The 14,999-nt window shown below is 34.6% G+C and overlaps 1 protein-coding gene across 3 annotated transcripts in view; it reads right to left on the reverse strand.

Moving 5' to 3' along the window:
- Positions 1-14,999, reverse strand: part of Cage1 (cancer antigen 1) — a 41,308-nt gene that overhangs the window by 20,738 nt on the left and 5,571 nt on the right. For all 3 annotated transcript variants that reach the window (XM_046453427.2, XM_058582387.1, XM_058582386.1), the window contains exons 3-9: positions 14,682-14,766; positions 11,622-12,145; positions 8,021-9,061; positions 5,505-5,651; positions 5,028-5,138; positions 1,783-1,863; positions 1,440-1,547 (exon numbers count right to left, since the gene is read on the reverse strand). In XM_046453427.2, coding sequence (XP_046309383.1) covers positions 1,440-1,547; positions 1,783-1,863; positions 5,028-5,138; positions 5,505-5,651; positions 8,021-9,061; positions 11,622-12,145; positions 14,682-14,766 — 2,097 coding nt within the window. The remainder of the gene's footprint in view (positions 1-1,439; positions 1,548-1,782; positions 1,864-5,027; positions 5,139-5,504; positions 5,652-8,020; positions 9,062-11,621; positions 12,146-14,681; positions 14,767-14,999) is intronic.

Below are 14,999 nucleotides of genomic sequence, written 5' to 3' on the forward strand. Positions count from 1 at the left end.
ATATGTATATAAAGGATATATAAAGTCTAGATTACTATTTCTAACCTATTTTATGGCACCTGTGTCAATTTTGTTGAAATATTTGCAGAATTGAAAACTTGAGACTTAATGGGTTAAACCGAGTTATACCATGAAGTGAATCATGAATCAGATCCTGACTAGATTACACATAGAACAGATAAGCAGGAATTATAATGGGGTTTTATTTTTTCACTGATCTTACACCATGAAACAGCTTTGCAAGTAAAAACACCTTAGTACATACAAATATTTGTCAGCCCTAAGTCTTCCCTTCCTTTTCCATGTATAATCAATACACTGACATATTTGATTTCTGTATGAAGTAAGTTGTCCTTGATGATTCCATGTTCAGAAATATTCTCCCTTGTATAAATAACTGCAATTTTTAAAAAAGGTTTAGTTTAGCTAGGCACAGTGGTGCACACCTATAGTCCCAGCTACTTGGGAGGCAGAGGCAGGAGGATAGCAAGTTTGACGCCAGCCTGGACAACCTAGCAAGACCCTGTCTCAAAGTAAAATAGAAAAGACTGGGTTCAATCCCCATACTGAAAGAAAAAAAAAAGTTAATATATTTCATGTTCTGGCCTATGATTCTTTTTTTCTTTTCCCTAGCACTGAGGAGTGAATAAGAGCTTTGCACATGCAAGGCAAGTGCTCTACCACTCAGCTACACCTCCAGTGCCCAGTGCTTTCTGCAGTCCTCCTACCTCAGCCTCCAGAGTTGCTGGGATTACAGTTTTGTACCACCGTACCTGGTCCCAATAACACCTTAATCATCTAATACCCAGACTGAGTTCAATTTTATTTTCTGCTATTATCTTACAAATATCTTTATAGCTACTTTGTTGGGTTTCACACATTGCATTTGGGTGGATTTGTCCTTCAACTCTCTAGTCTCTTTTAGTTGGTAACTGTTATTCCCTTCCTCTTTTCTCATGCTAATTTTTATTTATTAAAATCCCTCACATTCTAGATTTGTCATCACAGTGTCATCTAATACCCAGTATAGTTCTAGATACCAAGGTCATATTTTCATTTTCTCCTAACATATTTCCCTGTTTTTTTTCCTTTTATTTTTTTCATGCAACCTGAAGTAAACTATGAAAATTGTTTCCTAATTATGATTAGTGTACACAGCTATTATGGTAGCATATATACCAACATAAATATGCCTCATCCATATATTTTTTGTTTTTTGCGTTTTATGTAAATCTGATAAGTCTAAACAGAAACCAAGTTGGACATTTAAAACTAGAACATAAAAATACATTAATTCTATGGGTGAATAATACTGTCACAGTGCCAGTACATGACCATTTTAACAAGCAAATTTTTGAAGGTTGATAATTTTTTAAACTTAGGAATAAAGCAGTGTTGGATATAAAAATGATAGCAAAGCAACAAAAGGTCTTTCTTACCAAGAAGTCAAGCTCCTCATTTAGACTGTGGTACTTATCCAGTTTGACTCCCAATAAGAGAGGTACATCTTGGATATTCTTGGCTTCATCAGAATCAAAATCTGTGACCTGGGATTTAATGAATTTGTGTTCATTTTCAAAACTTACACAATCCTTGGAACATTTAACAATATGTGCTTTAGTAATTTAAAATTCAAAAAAATGATTGATGAATGGCTGGAATCATAGAGCACAGAACTTAAAGCAAGAAGATTTCAATTCAACAAATTTACCAAGAGAACACAAATATCTGAAATTATACTTTTGTATGTTAAAGTAAATGCATAGTAAGTGTTAAACTCACCTCAATAAGGTGATCTTGAAATGCTTTTTCATTAGCAATTAACTCTCTAAAGGTTGTAATTCTGTCTTTATGTTTCAGTAGCTAAGAAAAAAAAAGCATTTTATATTTCAGAGGAGAGAAAACAAAACTGCATTCTATAGTATTTGTGATAAAATCATCAAACCTTGCACAGTTTAACTTTTGTTCTCGAAAAAATAAGCAGTTTTTACAGCTCTTCAGAGGAAAAGAGTTCACACTTAGGCCTAAAAACTGCTAGGCTTATGTAGGCCTGTCAGCACGGCATCTGGGATCTTGGAGTGTGGGAGATTCCACCATTTCCTGATGTGAATGGCTCACTGTGTCTAACCTATTTGTCCAAAGCATGTGGTTTAAACTGAATACTTGCTTTCTTGCTGGGAGCTGAAACTTTGGTATGTGCTAGGCAGAGGGTGCCCATGTGAACAGCTCCTACAAGAAAAAGAAAATAAACAACAACAATCCCAGGCCTGGCTCTTTATAATGAGCTTCTTTGGTAGATAACACTTTACATCTGTAGTCACAACTCATTGTTGGGACTTCCTGGTGACTCCTGAGGACTCTGGGAAGCTTTAGTCTATTCCCTACATTATGCTCCCCCATGGAGGGCTTTCTGTTAGCTGATTTTGCTTTGCAGCCTTCTGCCCTAATAAATCACAGCTGTGGGTATGACTGGACACTGTGTCCTAAGAGAACTTTGGCAAATCATTAAATCTAGGGGTGATCATGGAGGACTCATCCTAATATTCAATTGTTATTAACGTCTGGCCATTAAAAGACATTCATCCATTCATTCTTCTCTTTCCACATTTTTATTGGTGCATTATAGTTGTACAAAATGTTCCTGCACACAATATAACAATATAATTTAGCTATTATCAGTCCCCAACACATCCCCTCTCTCCCTCCCTCATTAAAATTTTTAAAGCAAAAAGAAGTGGGACTGAAGTGTAGCTTAGTGATACAACATCTGCTTAGCATGTGCAAGATTCTGGTTCAATCCCTGGTGCCTAAGAAAAAAATGAAAAGAAAAGAAAAGAAAAAAAAAACAGTTTTGTCTGGATTGTAATTGATGGTTATTAATTGTTCATTTGTTCCTTCAGTATAGCAATAATAAATCTTAATATTCAATATTCAAACTCTTCAAATATCAGTGAGGTAGAGCTGTCCAAAATTTCATTTTTTATTATTAAATATTTCCATTATTTACAACAAATAGAGAAAAAACTATAGTGAGCCCCTATGTAACTAACAATAGCCACTGGCTCTCTCCTCCAACCATTTAGGATGCCAAAAAAAGGTCAAGGGGAAGAAAATGGCCCCAACTCCTGATATCAGAAAAAAGCAGGGAACCAAGAAGGTGGTAAATCTTATTTGAGAAAAGTCCTAAAAACTTTGGCATTGGACAGACATCCAGCTCAAAAAGGATCTCACCCACTTTCCCACTTTGTCGAATGGCCCACTACATCCAGCTGTAACAGCAAAGGGTCCTCCTTTATGTGCAGCTCAAAGTGCCTCCTGCAATTAGCTAGCTCACCAGGCCTTGAACTGCCAACCTGCTGCACAGTTGCTTAGGCTGCCCACAAATGCAGACCAGACACAAAGCAAAAGAAGAAGCAGACTGTTGGCCTGGGCCGAGAAGAAAGCTCCTGGCAAAAGGGATGTTTCCACCAAAAAGACAACCTGTAGTCCTTCTAGCAGTGATTAATCCTTTCACCACAGCACTGGGGAAGAACAGGAAGGCTCAGCTGGTGGTGACTGCACATGGCCATGGATGCTGTCCAGCTGGTTTCTTCCTGTCTGCCCTGTGTTACAAATCAGGAGTTCCCTAACTGCATCAAGAGGAAGGCCAAGCTGGGACACGGAGCCCACAGGAAGATGGGCACCAACCACTGTTGCTTTCACACAGGTAAACAAAGAGCTCTGGCTAAGCTGGTGGAATTACAATAATATGTGATAAGATCTACCATCTCTGGAGAGGCAACATCCTGGATCCAAAATCTGCGGCTCACATTGCCAACTGGACAAGGCAGAAGCTAAAGAAACTATATTAAATGTAGACTGCTGAGTTTCTGTACCTAAAAATAATAAAAATTGTCCTTCAAAACCCAAAACAAACCAATCAATAGCTAATGGTCAATCATGCATCATTTTTATCCCCAGCCAGTCCTCTTTCTTTCTCCTTCCACCTTTGTCTGAATCAAACTATATAAATATAAGACATTATATCATGACACCTGTCAGTATTTCGGTAGTTACACAGAAATTCACCAAAAGAAAATAAATATCTGAGATTGTATTTTCATAACATCCTTAATTCAAAACTAAGGTTTTGAAGACCTGGTGTACAGAATTGGAGGCTAACATTTCCTCTGCAGGGCTGTGCTTATTCTTTGATCCTTTTTTTACAGATTAGCTAGAAGACAGAGATTCCACAGAATACCTATAGCATATTTTCTACCATATTAATTTAGAGAAGAAGTGCAAAACTTTGTTGCTAACCAAAATTCATATCTGAATGTTTTACTCCCTTAGCCAGATAAAATTGTCATTTCTTTATTCCTTTCAGATTAAAAATAGCACAATTTAACATCCTGTTATCATCTTCCCTATTTAACTCACTCTCTTATTCTTATCCCTCAATCATTGTACCATACCAAGAGAATTGAAGAAACTCCAAAACCTCTGCTCTTACTCTTTTTTTTTTTTTAAGATAGAGAGGAGAGAGCGATAGAGAGAGAATTTTAGTATTTATTTATTAGTTTTCGGCGGACACAACATCTTTGTTTGTATGTGGTGCTGAGGATCGAACCCGGGCCGCACGCATGCCAGGCGAGCGCGCTACCGCTTGAGCCACATCCCCAGCCCTCTGCTCTTACTCTTATTCCCATCTGAGAAATAAAATTATTTCTTTTTAATGTTTCCACTACTCCAAGTGATTAAGTTTAAAACCACAACCATATCAAAATAAACTATTTTTCAGTAATTAATAGTACCATGTAAAACTGAAAAAATAATCATACCAAATTTTTTGTAGATGAATATTTTCTAATAAAAACTAAATTTAAGAAACAAGTCAAATATTGAACATTTTATCTACTTAATTAATTTGTAAAGCTAATTTTATCTCCCCAAACAATTCTTAAATGAATTTTAGGAGTGACTTCTCTGTGACCCTCATTTTTTCCCATTAATTAATACAATATTAGAATGAAGAATAAATATAATACCTCTTTATCTAAATCTATCTTCCTAAGATGAAGGCTCTTCAATTTTTGCAGCATTATGTCATTAACTTTCTCACTTTCTTTGCAATGGTCTGCATCAGGATTGGTGATGTCCTAAGGGTAGTAGAGTTTGAGAAACAGATTAAAGTATTTTTTATCAACTTAAAAGGAGGAAAAAAATAAAGCAAATGAAACAACTCTCCCTTCCAAAATAAGTGGCCAAACCAAAGGAGATAAAATCATTTTGAACTCCATTCTTCAAATACTCTTCACAAGATCTCATACAGAGTTAATATGGAAGGATCTATATTGATTCAATATATATATTCAATAAATATAATTATCTCCAATGACATGTCAGGAAGTTAGTAAATACTTGTTGAGAGTCCATTAGGAGCTAAACATTTATTTTATTGACTCTCTTTGTATAGTCCAACCCCAATACTTTTTTCCAACTAAGAATCTGATTTTTAAAATTACCTGACATGTGAGAAGTCCTACCATCAAAGTCAGAAGACTATGAATTTTGGAGGTCAGCTGAGGAGTTTTCAGATCTGTAGTATTCAAGCCCTCTTCTTCATAAGGTGAGCAATTCAGTAACAAATTACAAGGTACCATCTCAGCATCCTACATGTACACAATTCAGATATGTCACAAGAAAGACAAAGAATCTGAATTACCTTTTAAGTAAAATTTAAAAAAATATATTTTTGTTTTTAGTTTTAGGTGAATACAGTATCTTTATTTTTATGTGATGCTTAGGATCAAACCTAGTGTCTCACACATGCTAGGCAAGCACTCTACTACTGAGCCACAACCCCAGCCCCAGTAAAATGCTAAATAAAATAGCACTCTTAAAAACTTTGAGAGATGTTCTTAAACTCTTTTTCCTTGGGGCTTTTGTGTACTCTTAAAAATTATTGAGGACCCCCAAAACCTTTTGATCATGTAGTTTCTAGCTATCAATATTTAGTGTAGGGGCTAGGGATGTGGCTCAAGCGGTAACGCGCTCGCCTGGCATGCGCGGGGCACTGGGTTCGATCCTCAGCACCACATAAAAATAAAATAAAGATGTTGTGTCTGCTGAAAACTGAAAAATAAATATTGAAAATTCTCTCTCTCTCTCTCTCTTTAAAAAAATATTTAGTGTATTAGAAATTATAACTAAGAATATTTTAGAATATTTGTTTGGTGATTTAACTAATAACACTTCATGTGTACCAACATAAATATTTAATTAAAATTATATTTTCAAAATTAAAAACAAATACTGAAAAGAATGGCATTATTTTACATTTTTGCCAATTTTCTCTGTGTGAGTGTGGTCCTTGGGATGGAACCCAGGGCTTTGAACATGCTAAGCAAGCTCTTTACCACTGAGCTACAACCTTAGCCCATTCTGCAAGTATATGTGTGTATATATATATATATATATATATATATATATATATATATATATATAAATGTTATATTAATAAGACAGCAGGATTCCCATATTTGCTTCACATACCCAATCAGCCCTGAGAACAAATACAATATCATGTCACATAGCTTCTGGAAAAACCTATACTGAAAAAGTGAATGAAAAAGGCAATAATGTCTTAATATTATTAACAAAATATTTTTGCTTTCACAGATGATCCTGAACTATACTTTGAAAAAATGAACCTAGTGTTAGTGAGAAGCAAAACTGAAAGCCCAGTATGAAATTTCGGATATTAAATAAATTCACTAGTGAAGATAACACAAGGAACTTGATTTTTTTTTTTAGAGGATGCTTAAGAAAAAATTGTATACAATGTTAAACCTCTATATAGTTAAACTAATTCAGAGTTTATCAATCCAAAAGGTATCATGATTTGGTTAGGAGCTAAAGTTAAGGTCATCTTCTTACGTCAGTGGTTCTCCAAATGGGATCCCTGGATAGCAGCATTAAGACTTGGGATCTTGCTGGAAGTGCACATTCTCAAGCCCCATCCCAGGCCTTCTGAATCAGAAACTCTTGTGGCAAGGACCAGCAGTCTGTTAATAAGTCTTCCAGGATATGTATTCAAGTTTGGAACCACTGATTTAGATAATCTTAGAATTTTTAAAACACAAGAATCCTTAAAAATAGAATTATTTGGGACTGGGTAGTAGCTCAGTAGTAAAGTACTTGCTTCATGAATGTGAGGCCCTTGGTTCAATCTCCACTACCATTAAAAAAAAAATTGTTTACTTGCAAACACTTAGACTGATTACAGATTCATAAGAGAAAGTGAGCTGAGGACATCTTCAAGGCAACATATCAGCTCAGCTCAGTTATATTTGTTATAACAAATTTTTAAAAATACATTTCCCTAGTTTAATTAGCTTTTTAAGAAGTCAGAATTACTAAGATTTTACTACACTTAGTAAAGATTCGTATACTTTAAGGTAGGCCTATGATTTGCTCCAGTTGGTGAAAATTATCTTTTCCTTGGATGTGCTTTCAGGTTCTTGGCTATTAAAAAAGTCTTTTGAACTGCAGATATTAAAAAAAACTACATCTCTACGCATATTAAAATGAGGTTCTGATGGTATTTTTAAATGCCTTATAATTTAAAAAAATAAATATGTGATGTTTTAATTAGAACATTTGTTTTACCTTGTACCAAATATGCAATTATTTCATTTTATAGCTGTTTAGGATGGAGAGCAATATTTAGAAAATCCTTTCTCAAAGGTAACTTCTGAGAGATGCTTCAGGTGATTGGTTACAAAATTCCCAGGATGTCACCTCTACCAAAATACTCAGAAGAAGACAAGAATGGCTACTCTTTAAGGTGAGTACCTATAAGCCAAAAAAACCTTCTTCAAACCTGTGGTGCATTTTCCTGTTTCTCTTTTTTGTTAATAACTGTTTCTGCAAACAAATACTACATATAAATAATACCATGTCTACATGTACATCAATCAATATACCACTAGAAACTTTTGGAATTCTATGTTAGGAGATTCTGAATCTGCATCAGTACCTTGGTAACAACTGGCTCCATTATTTCCTCTAATGACTCCATTAGCTGAGCTCTCTCAAATTTAGGGACACTCTTTGAAACCTGCAGCTGAAGTTTTGCATTTTCATTTTTTACTCCACTGATCTGCTGCTGGAGTTGTGAATTCTTGGCCTTTTCTTTTTCACATGTGAATAGCAAATTTTTAACTTGAGGAATCAATTTCTCAATTCTCAATTTCAATTTCTGTTTTTCTTTCAGGTTTTCCTTTTCATGTTTCTGGAATTCCTCCTGTAAAGACAAGAACTGTTGTTCTCGGGTCTCTTTTTCCCTTTTCAACAAGTCCAAAGCAGAAGTGGTAGCTTTCTCCATTTCTCCTTTAAGTTGCTGCAGCCTTCTTATTTCCTCTTCTTTCTTGCTTAACGTTTTGTCCATCTCTATACACTGATTTACAGATCTATTTTTCTGTTGCATTTCAGTAATGCACCTTTCCTGCAAACGAATATAACCGACCTTGACTTTTTTAACTTCTAGCTGTAAGATTTCCTTCTCTTTCCTGGATTCCTGAAGTCGTTTTTTGGTGTTAGCTAAAATCTCTTGCAAATTCTGTAATTTCTTCTTAATATCATTCCTTTCTAGGATTATGTTGTATTTGTCTTCAATTAATTCTTCGATGTTTTCCTTTAGCTTATTTATGATGTCAATGAACACCTGCTGTTTGGTAATCTTCATCTCTAGTTCTTTAACTTTCTTCTCTAAATGCAGGTTCTTACACTGGAAGTCCTGGATCTGCACCTGCTGTGTTTTGTTTGTGTATTTCAATTTCCGTAAGGCTTCGTTTAAAGCCATGTCCTCTTCTAAAGGCTGTAAGCCTTCCAAGCTTTGCTCTGTGTCAGGTGTCAGGCAGTTCTCCCAAGAATTTCCCCCACTCTTGGAGATGCCTGGAGACCAACTTAAGACAATCTCTGGGCTTTCCGCATTTCCTGCTATGGCTTCTTCCTGCTGACTGACTGACATCTCAGGAATCTCCTCAGGATTTTGTATTTCTTTTGAAGAAACTTCAGTCTGTAAATTACAGTAAATAAAATAAATATGAAAAAGTACAAGTATCCCAATAAATCACCTTTTAAGCATGAGTTTGACAAGAGAAGCTATGGCTATTTTATTTCATTTAGAAGTATGAGAGGGTTTTGTTGTTGTTGTTGATTTATTCGGAAGTAGATGGCATCATTTGAAAAAGAACTTTATTGGGTTAGGGATATAGTTCAGTGGTAGAGCATTTGCTTGAGGCCCTGGATTGATACCCAGGACTGGGAGAAGTGGGGGGAAATCTTATTTTCCCATGTTGATTTCTGGAAAACAGCATTTTAAAAATTTATTCAATTAGTGTTAGAGTTTCTCAAGATTGAGTGTTCCTCTTTCCATTGCATTCAGTCATTTTATCAGCCAGCCAAAGCAGGCCTTGAATTCTTTTTTTTTTTTTTTGAGAGAGAGAGGGGTGGGAATTTTTTTAATATTTATTTTTTAGTTTTCAGTGAACACAACATCTTTATTTTTATGTGGTGCTGAGATTGAACCCATCGTCCCACGCATGCCAGGTGAGCATGCTACTGCTTGAGCCACATCCCCAGCCCAGGCCTTGAATTCTTAATGACTAGTTTGGTTCCTCAACTATAAAATAACAATAATAATACCTACTTCCAATAATATCTACTTAACAAAGTTAACTCCTAAATATGAATTGCTGAATGTATGTATATCACCTAAAGCACAACAGAACACAAGCAGTAATTGTATGGTACAGGTATATATTGTGTTTATTTTGACAAAACAAAAAATTATACTTTTATACTTTCACCATTTTCCATCATGCAAACTTCTCTTAACACATATAATATGCTTTGACTTTAAATGAATAAAACAAAGAAATGTATCAATTTCCCTAAAGAACACAAGGTCCTTTTTGAATAGATTTTAAAATTCCTCATATAGACCATTACACCTCACTGTGCTACAACTCTGTGACCATGAGAATGGTAGGCAAACAAACCTCATGATTGACTTTATGGCCACAACCTAGGTTTTAGGGAAGAGGTTAATAGTCAGTAAATTGTGGTTAAAAAAAACACTAAAATGAATATGACATTAAAAACTCAGTAAGATACCTGTCAAGTGGTATTAGACCAACTCGACCCCTGACTTAATGAATTTTCATTACTTGGGATAAAGACAAGTAACTTTTTGAGACCTAAATGACCTGGACACCTGACCTGCCACTCCTCCGTCCGTATCCACCACACCCTTCCTGCCCTTGCAACCCTGGGTTTCCTGGACTGGGCTTCCTTCAAGTCCTAGCAAGTACCCGGCTCCCTGCAGCCACAGGGGTTCTGTAGATGTTGTTACCTGAACATGGACTGTTTCTCCACCCATGGTAGGCTAATGGATCCCTCCACTCACTCTTTAGAGCTTAATGACCACACCTTTTGGACTCCCTGACCACGTCAGTGTCCTACTGATCTACTTCAATACAGCTCTTTATCATTGATAAAAAAATACCTTTATTTGTGTGATTATTTGCTTAATGACCATCTCTTCTACTAAGATGTTTTTTCTTATACCTTTATTTTATTGATTTATAAGTAGTGCTGAGGATCGAACCCAGGGCCCCGCACATGCTAGGTAAGCACTCTACTGCTGAGCCACAATCCCAGCCCTTACTAAGACATTATTTTCATGAGGACAAGAACCAAATATATTTCTTGTTTGTTTGTAACCAGGACATAACTAGGATATAGGCCAGGGCCTGGTACAAAAAAGATGCCCGAGTATCTGTTGAATGGTTGAGAAATGACAATGCAACAGAAAGAGGAAGGAGCAATTTTGAAAAACCCTAATTAAGCAGACTTTTTAAATGTTATTTTCCAGAAATCAATATGGGAAAATTTTGGGAAGGCTGGGGATCAAGCTTGCTAGACAAGTACTCTACCACTGAGCTACAACCCCCAACCCAGGAAAGTCCTTTTTCAAATGTAGCCATCTACTTCCAAATAAATGAAAAACAAAACACTGTTCATACTTAATAAATGAAATAACAGTCACAGCTTTTCTTATCAAACTCATACCGAAAGGGGGGTTATTAATACTATGTATTAATATTATGCTTGGATTCTATTTACCCACACAAGTTCTTACAACTCATTTTTTTCTTCAGACAGTATGTAGAAATTATACTCTTGGTATCTTCAGTGCTTTGGGGATACTACATGTGTGACAAAGATAATGTTTTCACTCTGGTAAAAGTTAGTATTCTTTGCTTGTCCACAGAAGTTCAACATATAGAAAAATCTTAAGCTTTTCTTGTCAAATAATTTAGTCAATACTTCTGCATGCCTGCCTTTTCTCAACTTTTCCCTCATTGCAAACTATGAGTTTCAACTAGTTTGTTTCAAATGATATAAAAATATATTACATTCAATGTCCTATGAGATGCTATAGGCTGTATGTAATTCTTTGATTTAATATTTAATGCTACTTGGACAAGCCTAAATTATATGTTTTTAAAAACAGACCAAAACCTGAACATCCTTGAATGTTCCACAGTCTTTACTATCTTTAATAATCTTACCTCTTCTGTTTTATAATTAACTCTCTGATCAAGCAGCCTAAAGCTATTCTCCTTAAAAAATGGGTTTTCATAATTTCTGAGGACACCTTCTTTATACAAAAAGCTCTGAGGTTGACTAGGGTTGAAGGCAGATTCCATAGCTGTGCTTTTAGCCAGTGACTTTTCCACAAACTGCAGTGTCTCTCCATTGCATTGGAGTAGATGTGGACTTTGAGGAGACTGTCTGACACACTCTTGAGCAAGCTGGTCTTTATTTGCAGAAATGCTAGTTTCCATTGGATTTTCTTCCTTACATAAATCTTGCTTTATATTGGTATCTTTTGCATAATTATACACATGGCTTTGCAATTCTGGCTTCTCCATGTAAGAAAAGCCTTCTGTTAGATTTTGAAATGTTGTCATTTCATCATTAAATGCTTCTAGCTGATGAAATTTGCAAATGGGTTCAAATTGTCTCAACGAAGAAATGCAGGTGTTAATAGGCTCAATTTGAATCTTCTGTGAGTAACTTCCAATGTTGATATCTCATTAGAAAGAAAGAATGATTGACCATCAGTTCATGTGATAAATGTTATACTTAACAAATAAATTGTTGAAGCCTTTTAGAAATAACATATCTTTCAACCTTATTCATTGCATGGATTTCAAGCATGACTGTGCTAGCAAACTAAACACAGCAACTTTTTACATGGAGGAAAGAAGTCCTTAAATGCCACAGAAAAAGCATGATTTTTATTTTTTATCATTTTGGTCAAATACCATTACAAAAAATTCCAAGATATCTTCAAAATTCTGTTATAATTTTAAAATATTTTAATTACAGAATGATTCAAAAGGATGCAAAATCACATGGAGTAGCAATAACAGCAAACATTTAAAAAAACTTGTTTGATCTTATTTGTAACTCAATCTTTTTTAAAAATATTTATTCTTAAGTTTTAGGTGGACATAACATCTTTATTTTACATTTACGGGTTACTGAGGATCAAACCCAGTGCCTCATGCATGCTAGGCGAGCACTCTACCACTAAGCCACAACCCCAGCCCAGAAACTCAAATCTTATTTGTAAATAAGATCAAACAATAATAAGAAACGGAGATGCAAGAGACATTGTCACTTCCCTAAGGTCACAGAGCTCAGATTCTAGAGTACTACTTCTAAATGAAATGCTATACTGTTTTTCAGTGGGGCATACTGCCAATTTTTAATACATGTCTAAAAAAATTAGAAAGAAGCTGAGTGTGGTGGCACACACCTGTAATTCCAGCAAGGCAGGAGGCTTTAGAAGGAGGATTGCAAGTTCAAGGCTAGCCTCAGCAACTTAGGGAAATTTTTGACTCAAAATAAAATTTTAAAAAGGGCTGGGAGCCAGGCACAGTGGTGCATGCCTATAATTCCAGCAGCTCAGGAGGCTGAGGCAGGAGGATCTCAAGTTCAAGGCTACCTTCAGCAATTTAGCAAGGCCCTAAATAACCAGTGAGACCCTGTCTCTAAATAAAATACAAACAAGGGCTGGGGATGTGGCTCAGTGAAAAAGTGCCCCTGAATTCAATCCCCAGAACCAAAAAAAAAAAAAGGCTGGGAATATATAGTTTAGTGGTACAGTACCTAGCATGTGCAAAGCTGTGGGTTTGATCCCCAGTACCACAAAAACAATAGCAATAAATAAGAAAGAAATATTTTCCTTTCTTATTGTCATAATGGCATTTTCTAAATTTTTTTAAGATGTTAGAACTTTTTAGTTCACATGTAGGTCTTTATCTATGTGGAATTTATTTTTGTATTTGGTGTGAGTTAAGGTTCTAATCATTTCCTACATTCTTTAAAGTGTCAACTGTTTGAGGAGAACTGAATTATCTAATCCATTGATGATCTAATCCATTCTTTCTCTGATTTATAATAATACCTCTATCAGATACCAAGTGTCCATTTTTCATAAGCGGATCTATTTTTGGACTTTTTATTATTTCACTGTTGTGTTGCCTGTCTGCCTATAATTGTTAATTTACTAAAACTTCTATAATAAATCTTGTTATATGGCAGGACAAGTCTCCTACATCTTCTTTTCCAAAATTGCAATTATTTTTGGTTTTTAGGTTTTTAAAAACTTTTTTCACTCCTAAATGGGAGTTAGGACCAACTTAGAAAAAATGAAATGGCATTAATTCATATATTTGAGGAAAATGTAAAATTTTATCTTCATAATACTGAACATGAAACATTTATATTTTGTCTTCCAGGAAAGTTTTATAACTTCTAGAGAAATCTTTATACATTTTTTTAGATTTATTCTTAGGTACCTCAGTTTGAGCTGCTACTAGAAAGTTTTTTAAAAAATATTTTTTAAATAAGTTGATGCTGGTACATTGTATTGCTTATTGTTTTACATTTATTCTTTTACATCAATTTTTCTAAACTTTTGTATTGATTCCAATATTCATAGATTCTTATTAATTTTCTCTGTAGAAAAATCACGTTTACAAAAAATTTCTTTTCCTTCCTAATTCTTATTCTTACAACTGCACATACTGAATTCTATAATTTCAATAATGCAAAATTATTAAAAATAAAGAGACAAATCAAATCTTTTTAGTATTAGTCATAATTATTAAAAATAAAAAGACCTTTCTATACAGCATTTGGATTTGCTTTACTAAATATGATCTATGTTTCTCATTATATGATTAACTCTGTAGCTTTCATCTATCAACTTAAGGCTAGAATAGGAGATTTTTAGTTATATCAACATATATCTTTTAAGATACTTGTACAGTCTATAATTCTAGTGTCAGAATAGACTTGAATCATAGCTTAATTGAAGATACATGACCGTAGGCAAGTTACTGAATCTTACTCTCTTTCTCTGTAAAATGGAGATAAAACAGCCCTTGTTTGAATTTTTTAAAATTCCTATTTCATAGGTTTGTAAATTAAATGTAATAAATGTATATAAAGTGAATAAATGTATATAGACTGCTTAGCATAGTACATATTATTATTATCATCACAGGTACAAAAATTGTTTTTGTTTTGTATGTTGCCAACAAAGAGATACTTACCACCTGAACTGTCTCGAGTGCTATAAATATCTTCAGAAAGTATGGGTTTAGACTCATTTTCCCTCTTTGCATTTTTTGTTTCATTCTGCATTAATAAAGTAAAGGGCATTAATATTAACACTTCAAACATTGTAAACTTCTAAAGATATACATTCATTGCTACATAATTTTCTTATTATATGAGCTTTTTTTTTGCACAGGTGAATTTTTTTTGCACTAGTATCTTTCCTGAGTCACAACACTGACAAATAGCCTACGATTTCAATATTTTGGTGTTTTTGTAAGTCAGATCATGTAACTATAAACATAAGAATACTT

This window comes from Marmota monax, unplaced genomic scaffold (genome assembly GCF_021218885.2).
Source record: "Marmota monax isolate L192 unplaced genomic scaffold, Marmota_monax_Labrador192_F-V1.1 WCK01_AAM20220418_F8-fsc00029, whole genome shotgun sequence".
NCBI classification, from domain to species: domain Eukaryota; kingdom Metazoa; phylum Chordata; class Mammalia; order Rodentia; family Sciuridae; genus Marmota; species Marmota monax.